This window comes from Neodiprion fabricii, chromosome 5 (assembly GCF_021155785.1).
Source record: "Neodiprion fabricii isolate iyNeoFabr1 chromosome 5, iyNeoFabr1.1, whole genome shotgun sequence".
NCBI classification, from domain to species: domain Eukaryota; kingdom Metazoa; phylum Arthropoda; class Insecta; order Hymenoptera; family Diprionidae; genus Neodiprion; species Neodiprion fabricii.
This window is the reverse complement of record NC_060243.1, coordinates 20,084,825-20,094,418: the sequence shown is the minus strand read 5'-3', so window position 1 is coordinate 20,094,418 and position 9,594 is coordinate 20,084,825. Positions and strand designations below refer to the sequence as shown.

The following is a 9,594-nucleotide window of genomic DNA, read 5'->3' as shown; positions in this document are numbered from 1 at the left end:
AATAAGTATTGTTAGTATACCTATATTAATACTCATGCTATACCATAATATGAATAATATTAAGTGTAAAATGTATAAAGATTATATGTGAAACGATATGTCTGTATGTACGTTTGTATGTATTACCCCGAAGTAATGCATGAAATAAAATCGCGATTTGAATACATAAATATATAATATATGTGTAATATGATAACTTACAATAGGTATGTTATATGTATTATGTTGTTAGGAGTAATTAAAATTTGAAAAAAAGAAATTGCGAATGTCGTATAACGTGCGCTAGGATATTTAATTTATAATTTTAAATAAAATATCATTATACAGGGTGTTGAAAAAAGGTGGATACACCTGGATAGCCCGAAAACGAAGTAACTTAGAGATAAACTGATAATAGATTCCCGAATGACCCCGGCGATGGTTAATACGTATTCGGACGTAAAATTTCCCGCTGAATCCAAATTCGAACGAAAAAATTGGGGTTTCCATTTAAAATTTCAAAGTTGGGCCTCATGAGGCCCCCCTGGGCCCATCTGGCCCAAAAACTAATATTACCATTGGATTCCCAGGGAAAAATTATTCGGGAATCTATTATCAGTTTATCTCTAAGTTACTTCGTTTTCGTGCTATCCAGGTGTATCCACCTCTTTCAACACCCCGTATAACCCATTGAGTGATCATACTATATAACATTTTATCTAAATTGATTCGCGACTTGTCGGCAAACTTCAAGAAAAATATAATAAATATTTGATAATCACAATGATAATAATAATTAATATAAAGTAAGCATATAAAACAAAATAGTGAATCTGATAAATCAATAGCCAATAACCCGAGGTACGTTGCTTATGCCTCATCGTGGGTGGTGATTCCACTAACATCATTCTGTAGTAATGATCAATAAAAATTAATACAGGTATGATGGTATATTAGAGGCGATTCAGGTGCCCTTCAATTCTTTTATTTAGTTCTTCGTTTGCCATCTGCAGTCGTAGCGTAGCATTCCATAATAACTTATATCTAAGCAGGAATGAAAATTTCGGTGAAAATTGGTGAGATGTGGATTTTCTCGGCCACGAATTTAATGATACTTGGGATGATTTTATCGGGATCAAAATCGGTATGGACTGCAGAAAAATTTGGGAGATTTGAGACAAGGGAAAGAATGCTAACGGCTTTAAATCCAAATCTTGAATCTGAAAGCCTCTTAGGACTTTTGACTCACGTCGGTGAAAACTATTTCAACGATTGCAGTACGACGGTAATTTTGTACGACGATGCGTTCGAAACAAGATACGGAACAGTGTTGGAAGAATTTTTGAAAAATCTCCCATCAACTTACGTGAAGAAGCGAGTGAAACTGACCGACGATTTTCTACACGCTCTCGAAGCCTGCCGGAATCACATTTTGTTTTTGGAGAACTTAAACAACGTACGAAATGCGTTAGAGCAACAAAGCGACGGAAAGGTTGTCGTAGTTACCGGTGCATCCACCTGGGATGTTCTCGAGTTTTTAAAAAGCCCGGTTTCAAGGTTATACAAAAATTTATTAATTATCGCACGCAGCACGAGCAGAACAGCCAAGGTAATTAAAGGATGCGGCTTGTTAATCAATCAAATTTGCACTCTGCAACCAAAATCGTCAAAATGGCTGTCATAGAATGGCCCGTGTCTTCACCTCGTGACTTTAGTCCTCGCGTTCTTTCAAGCGAGTTTTATAAATGCGAAAATTTGAGTCCTACCGGATTTTTTAGTTCGGACGTAGTTGAAAAACGTCAATAACTCAAATTTTGAAATGGTACCCACGTCGCGAAACGCAAATTAAACTTTTTATCCTTCAACGAACACGCCGTCATGTTAATTGATGTCCGTTTATCATTTTTTCCTCGTCTTCAAAAAGGAGGGATCGTTTGTGCTTTACACGCACGAATTGTACAGCGATGGAATTGGATCAAGTCGCCCTGTGATACTAACTTCATGGATCAAGGATCGTTTGACGAAGCCTGAAAAAGTTCTATTCCCACAGAAATTGGAGTCTGGATTTAATGGTCATAGATTCCGCGTATCAGCTATGCATAAGCCTCCCTTCGCATTTCGACGGTGTGTAAATAATAATGGAAAAGTAAATATGGCAACAAAAAAAGATTTACTGCAGAACAATCTCGTAAGAATATTCTTCGAATACACTGTTTTTATTTTTCAGGGTAACTCCGTCTACCGATACTGTCCAGTGGGACGGTGTGGACATCAGAGTGATAAGGCTACTGAGCAAGATATTAAATTTCACAATCGACGTTCGAGATCCTACACCTAGGGATTCACTAAGGTGTAAATTAATATAAAAATACGCTGTATTAACAGATACATGTACAATGGCAAATATTCCGGAATTTTTTCAGCCCCGTCAACGCAGTTATGCGGGATATTTCTTCGGGTAAAGCATCAATGGGTTTGGGTGGTTTGTACAGATCAGTCGACCTGATGAGAGGTTTCGACACGATGTACCCTCACACTCACGATTGCGCTGCATTCATATCATTAACCTCTACCGCATTGCCAAAGTAGAGCGACTATAATTATTTTTAATTAATGCATCGCTAGAAAACTTAATTAAATAATAGTACATATTGTTTTTGTATTCACGAATCCAGTTTCTACTGAGGAAGAAAAAATGGTTTTCTATCTACCAAACCGATAATTATTCCGATTACTTTGTGTCACTCTACAACAGATACCGAGCGGTTTTGGGACCGTTTCGTCAGTCGGTTTGGGTCACCCTGATATTCGCATATCTTGGAGCAATCATACCTTTGACGCTGAGCAGCAAGAGTAATTTACTAAGGCTCGTGACGCGGCCTAAAGAATTGATGGAAATGTTCTGGTTCGTCTTTAGCACGTTTACAAATTGCTTCACCATCAGAAGTCCCCTTGTTTACGAGGGACTCGCACAAAATGCATCTGCGATTCTGATCGGTAAGAATTTATGGTGATTATTCAATGATACAATGAAAATTTGACGATATCACGCCCTTGTCCTTCTTGCTACAGGTCTTTACTGGGTATTTACGATAATTATAACATCGTGCTACACCAGTTCGATTATTGCCTTTATAACGATTCCCGCATATCCAGCCGCCATCGAAACGAGCGATCAGCTTCTTTACTATCGATATCGCGTGGGAACTCTGGGTAATATCTTACCTTCTTTACTGTAATTGGCGCGAAACTCTATCGAGTCTCTTCCACACCATGTTATTAACAGTCGTGAACACAGAAGCAGTTTCAGTTACGAATTACAGCCATTCGCTAACTTTGAAGATTCGAATTACATCGTCGACTACATTGAAACCGATTCTAAAATATTGAACGTCGATTTGTCTTAGCCTTTCAAAATACGTACTATAACGATCTATTCGAAAAAGTTTATCTACTAGATCTTAATCTGTATTAAATTTCTGTTTATGATTCTTACCTGTTACGTTGGATTACTTTGATTAGAAGGATGTAGGGCGAAAACGTCTAACTGTATTCTATAACCTTAGTACTATGATATTTCGGTTTTTTTTTGAGATTACAATATCTCTTGCGTTATAGCTATTCAAAGGTAAATCTTTTCTTGGAGTTATTATCTCGTTCGCTGCAGATCACGACGGTTGGGAGTACTTTTTCAAGAACAGCAGTGATCCGAATATAGTGAAGCTATTAAAGAATTTAGAATTGGTACCGACGCTTGCGGAGGGTATACGAAACGCCAGTCGAGCCTATTTTTGGCCCTACGCTTTACTCGGCTCAAGAGCAATGCTTGAGTACATTGTACAAGCGGATTTTGCCCCAAAGTAAGGATGAGAATACACCAATAACGATAATGATGCGTCATTAAGAACGTGAAACTGATGAGTACCGACGATTATTCACAGCTGGAAAACAAAACGATCATTGATGCACATAAGTCGCGAATGCTTCGTGCAATTCGGGGTCACTATAGCCTTTCCGAAGGACTCAACGTACACGGAATCGATGAGCAAAGTCGCTCAACGAGCTAATCAGGCTGGACTCGTGCAGAAAATAACGTCTGATGTTAAATGGGACGTTCAACGATCATCTACTGGTAAACTTTTGCAAGTGGGTGAAATTTTTATTTCATGCAAAATGGCACAATATATGGTGAACTAAAATTGGGAGAAATTTATTCAAATATTCAGAACTGTGTGAAAATTGATTACCGAGTATTTTATAAAACGGGTGTTGAATTCGAATGTCAATTCGAAATTTGATTATTGAAGATGAGCATTTCACTATGACCAAGATAATTGCAAAACAGGATGGATTCGGGTTCTCATGAAAATTGGTTTCTACCAGTTACAGCAATGGTCAGATGTTTTCACGATGTTGACGGTGAATGAAACCTGATTGAATTATTTTTTTATATTCAAGGTCAGTACTGAGAAAACATTGCATATACCGTCAACGGAAGAGCGACAGTTGACGCTGGATGACATTCAGGGTATGTTTATAGTTCTGGGATCAGGCGTCCTGATATCGCTACTTCTTTTAATCCTTGAATGCATCTACCGAAAATTAAGCAAGGGCTGTAGTGCTAAGTCCAGAAGCCGAAACGCCAGCGAAACGGACGCGAAATCAAACGATGACTTATCTTACGGAGTCCAGAATTACGGAATCGACGATTATCCGTTGGAATACGAAATTCAAAACGTCACGAGATATTTTAGAAACAGCATTTAAATTGAATGTAATTTTCTAATACAATCAGTTATTCCTATAGTATTATTTTATATTGTCAAGAATCAATGAAAACTGATAAAGCATCAATCGCTGTTGAAATAAAATATGTCATTTTCGAACATCAATATTCAAATTTAATGACATTCTTCGAGCAGTTTGCAATGCGTTTTGGAATCTTATATTCTATAATTACCTACCCTAAAATTTAACGGTTTGCACATTAATAGCAAAAATATTTTTCATTTGCATACGGATGCAAGACAATAAAAGACAGAAAAATTAAAGTTGGAGTTATCATTATCATTATTATTATTATTCTATTTTTAAAGAAATTTTATCTACAAGTTGCAAAAGCTGTTACAGATATATAAATCTACCACATGGCACGTTGAACGCCAGATAGCAGGTTGTGATCTGCAAGGTCACGAAAAACAATACGAGAAACTCTCCACCGCGGAATAACACTTCTCGCTCTCGAAGTAATGACGCATCGATTATGAATCCTTGTGAAGCCAGAATCACGTGGGAACGCCGCGATTTCTTGATCTGCAATTTCCTGCGAAAAAATATTAGAAAGATGAACGACATGGATGAGATTTGAAGATATACCATTATCGCAGGTGATAAAATATTTACCCTGAGTTCCGGAGGAAGGATGTTATTTTTCCTGATAGAATTGATCCTCAGCCTTTCAGGAGCATGTTGCTTGACCAGGTTCCTCCGCTTGACGTCACGTATCATTTTCCATCCGACCCATTTGTTACGAACTTGCTGAAACTGATAATAAAAATAATATTCCAGTTACTGTCAGCAATACTTTTTGTTATTCTAAATGGGAATTTTATTTAGAATATATTGTACGATGAATGAGAGCGAAAAAAGAAAGAGAACCACAATATAACTTTGGTCACAGGTCGCTTCCAGGGATTAAGTGAAATCTTTGAGTCGTGAAATAATATAGTCGCCATGAAGCTGGTTCTTCTATGATTCCGGACAAGTGCTGCGAATCGTTTACGCAAAAGAAAAAAAAAAAAACTAAAGGTAACGATGAAAGGTCTTTATTAAGTGTAGTAAAAACAGAATTATGCTAGAATAGGTTAGGATAGGTTAGGTTAAGTTTTATCAAGTTTGAGCGATGGCATTACTCGGTTTATGTTTTCACCTCATGATCATTTTGGGCTTCGGTAACTTACGCCAAATCCTGCAAGCTCGGGAGCTTTCCAAATGTATTTTGACAAGACTGAGACTCCGGTGCCTAAGGCGGACATGTTTGTATCGTGTAACAACTCTGAAATGCTCTTAAACCCTTTTACTTCATGGCCCAAACCACTGATATTTCAGTGGCCTAGAGGCACTTTCGAACACCCCACTGATGCACAGCACTCTTTTGCTCTGACGGGTAATGTTTTTATACGAGGTAGTAACCACGTATTAGACAAGTGCGGACAGTATGAAACACAATTATCTCTCTCTCGCTGCTGGTCACTGCACTGAACATAAGCCCGCGCACGTTTCCGTTTGTAAAGAATTAAGTCGTTTGATGTTATCGATCTGACCTGCCATATTTTGAGGACATTTTCGTGGCACGAAAAATAGAATTATTACTGCAATCTGCTTGCTGGCGGCAATCGTTGGCTAAAGGCTGTTAAAGGCGGTTGTTCGAAGGGATCTTGTGTGGCCGTGGGATTGCGTATTAAACGGCTCCGGGCGATGGAGAAGTTACCGCATCGCTAAAAATTTTGCCGGGAACAATCGTCTGTAAATTTTTCCGTCTCGTGGCAATATTTTAAAGGCATTTTCGCACACATATAACACACACGCGTAAAATGGTTGGAATTACATTAGCTTCCGAGTGTCTCCTTTGGTCTTACCTACTCTGCGGTAGAATGGGTAGATACATGCATAGTTTCAGCTGCAAACACAGGAAGCGCTGGAGGTCGGCATCATTTTAATTTTATCTAGTGGTTTAATAGCCAGGCGTCGTTCAGTTATATTTCCTACGTCCGTGATCGCTCCCAATCTCAGTTAGAGCGCAGTTTAAATTCACGCCTTCGGGATTTCGTGTTCCGCAGTTTCCGGTGTTAAGTCGAATCAACGTTGCCAACCGTACGGTCAGGACCGTATTTGTACGGTAATATGCTGGACTGGAAATATTTTAGGAACTTACGTAATTTTTTGTTAACCTCTGATATTGCAAAAAAATCAAATACAGAAGTATAAAGAAACTGTTCCAGTAATTCACAGTTCTGGTTATCTGTTTTCAATTATTGAATCAAAAATAAAGAAAACGATGTTTTCTTTAAGTCTCCAGCAACTACTTCGTGTAATGGAAAACCTTTATCGTTAGTTTAAAATATTCTTGAATGTAAAAATATCATTAATTTGGTTAAAACCTGTCTGATCCTTGATTAAAGAAGTAAAATCGTGGTAATTATACGACCATAAAATATAAAGAACAAAAGTGTACTCCGCCAAATCTTGGTACGGTCCTGGAGGTTCAAACTACGGTTCAGTTCCAGTTTAAGTTCGACCTGTTGCCACCAGAGAGTTGGCAAGGCTGAGTCGAATAGTCTTAGATTCGAGCTTGGCGGCATCAGACGGCAAAGCCAGCGAGCCGAGTCCGTCGGTGTTGTTGAAAATGGTGTTCGGTGCTGCTCCGTCCAAGTCGTGGACGTGGTCGCGTGTGTCGTCGGTGGCGTAGCCGAAAGGGACACGGGGAATTTCGACCTTCTTTTCAACCTGTTAGCAACAATTGGAAAGCGAGGCCGAAAATTTGGCGGCAACAAGATCCCAATAAGAAGAGCGCTAATCACAGAGCATCGTTTGTAAATAAAATATCGTATTATCATTTTTCACTTCTGCATATGCGTGCATACATCGGTACGTACATACATACGTAAGCACATATGTATAAACCGAGAGGGAGCAGAAAGAGGAGAGAGAGCGCTAAATTGTTTGAAACGGGGAAAAAAAAACGTTTCTCAGTGTGTGAGAGTGAAGAACAGCACATGACAGCTCTGTGTTGTTTATTAAATAATATAAATATGTAACAGTATAAAACTAATGAATAAATTTAAAAAAGTAAACAAATACTTCATGTTACACATATTATTAGGAAAATGTGTCGCCACATCGTACCATGCGATTTTAGTCACCAAACGCCGACAATTATCCGCATTATCTTAATCGCGGTCGTGTATTTACCGTAAATTTACCAAATTTATGCCAACATTTTGCTGTGTATATCGTTTATAATACCGTTTCTGCCGGTTATGTTTCGTGTGTGAGAGTTTGCATGTACATGACTTTAAAACTGCAGCAACGATACCACAGTGGTGTATGGTATAGCAATAATGCAATCATGACGATGTGGGAAAAATTACTTCTTCAATCTTCTTAGTGTTTATTTTTCTTTCTCTTTTTGGCATCTTTTCGCTTCATCTTTCGTTCTGGAAAGTAAAAAATAAAAATTATCTGCCAGACTTTCTCGTGCGATTCACGTGAAAGACAATGTTAATTATCGCGATAATAACGATAACAAAGTTGAAAATACAGTGTATTACATATACAGTAATGGCTACATGTATATCGTAATAATGGGTACCTACTATAATAACAATGATAACGTTGAAACTGATAATAAATAAATGAATAGATAAATAATTGTATAAAGTAAAACGCAATTGACAGCGAGTTAGTCCGACTGCAGGTGTTTAATAAATAATTGTGAAGTGCAATAAAATGGCCCAAGAGACAGACGATATTAATCTGACTCCACAGGAACTGCAGATCCTATCGGAGCTCGATAGGTATGTGCATACATTCGCGTTTATAAAATACATATGCTCTAGTTGTTGGTAGGTGTTTCAAAACCATTCATCAATAATAATTTAGATAAACGAAAGAAAAGGAGGGACCAGAAAACATGAAACGCAATGGTTTTTAACAAATTGTTGCTATCGCAACAATAATGTTCTTGCAACTTCTCTTCAATGTCTCGTTTTTCTCCTGTTTTCCCGGTTCTGCTGGAATATTCCGCTGACTAAGGAATGCAAAAGACAATCGGCCAGGATTTACTGTTTTAAAGAGGGCAAAAGAGCGCCGGGAGTGCAAAGGTGACATCGCAGTATCCTATATTCACACTTTCATATGTGATTGCGGCGTTAATCAAAACTGTTAATGGCAGAAAATTTATGCTGCGTCTATGTTCAATGGCTCACATTTGGCTGACTGTCTTGAGCAATCCATAACCAATTACACTTAATTTCCAATTTCTCGAACATAACCTGAAACGAGCTAACCTAATCTCTGATCCTAACCTCTGTCTGATATCGATATCGTCTAATATTATCCTGATTCGAACCTGTCTACAATATAGTTTTTTATTCCTTATACAATTATTTGCAATCAAGTATAATGAAATCCTCGATTCTTACGTCCTTAACTTAATATCGCCTGATATCATCCTGATTTCAATCTGTTTACGATAGAATTAATGTATTCTAACCTGACCTGACCTAAACCGCGCGTGATTCTAACTCTAACCTATTTCTAATTTGGTGTCATAGAAGAACAGAACTCATGATTCTAACCTCCAATATAACCCAAGCTAACCTAGCCTGGCCTATCTTTGAATTGACTCGAGTCTCGGAACTTCTTAATTAACGTACGCGAGGACAGAATGAGCGGGAGATTTGATAACACAACGGGACTTCATCCTTGTTTCTGCTATGACTTCTCGCCCGGCAACAACCTACTGACACCCTTTACCTCCCTTTCTCCGGCTCTATTTATCATTTCTTCTTTTTTCGGATCGCTTCCTCGTCGCGTTCTACATAACCGCGTTCC

The 9,594-nt window shown here is 38.2% G+C and overlaps 3 protein-coding genes and 1 long non-coding RNA gene across 4 annotated transcripts in view; 2 read left to right on the top strand and 2 right to left on the bottom strand.

The window, feature by feature from the left end:
• The first annotated feature begins 1,168 nt into the window (after positions 1–1,168).
• Positions 1,169–4,822, top strand: LOC124181999 (ionotropic receptor 21a). Its single transcript, XM_046568775.1, has 9 exons — positions 1,169–1,588; positions 1,904–2,103; positions 2,207–2,329; positions 2,403–2,564; positions 2,735–2,976; positions 3,052–3,192; positions 3,647–3,839; positions 3,921–4,125; positions 4,438–4,822. Exons 1-9 carry the CDS (start codon positions 1,169–1,171, stop codon positions 4,744–4,746), a joined length of 1,995 nt encoding a protein of 664 aa, XP_046424731.1. The 3' UTR covers positions 4,747–4,822.
• A 209-nt stretch (positions 4,823–5,031) lies between these two features.
• On the bottom strand, positions 5,032–6,156 carry LOC124182151 (28S ribosomal protein S14, mitochondrial). The gene is made up of 3 exons (XM_046569035.1): positions 5,940–6,156; positions 5,383–5,523; positions 5,032–5,302 (listed from the first exon to the last, which is right to left on the bottom strand). Exons 1-3 carry the CDS (start codon positions 6,012–6,014, stop codon positions 5,120–5,122), a joined length of 399 nt encoding a protein of 132 aa, XP_046424991.1. The 5' UTR covers positions 6,015–6,156; the 3' UTR covers positions 5,032–5,119.
• A 1,579-nt stretch (positions 6,157–7,735) lies between these two features.
• LOC124183963 lies at positions 7,736–9,377 on the bottom strand. The gene is made up of 3 exons (XR_006871097.1): positions 9,183–9,377; positions 8,730–8,733; positions 7,736–8,195 (listed from the first exon to the last, which is right to left on the bottom strand). It is a non-coding gene; the product is annotated as an uncharacterized LOC124183963 (long non-coding RNA).
• LOC124183960 (histone demethylase UTY) overlaps positions 8,189–9,594 on the top strand; it is a 57,184-nt gene continuing 55,778 nt past the window's right edge. Inside the window, exon 1 of the mRNA XM_046573187.1 lies at positions 8,189–8,555. Within this exon, the coding sequence (XP_046429143.1) occupies positions 8,488–8,555 (68 nt within the window). The 5' untranslated portion in view covers positions 8,189–8,487. The remainder of the gene's footprint in view (positions 8,556–9,594) is intronic.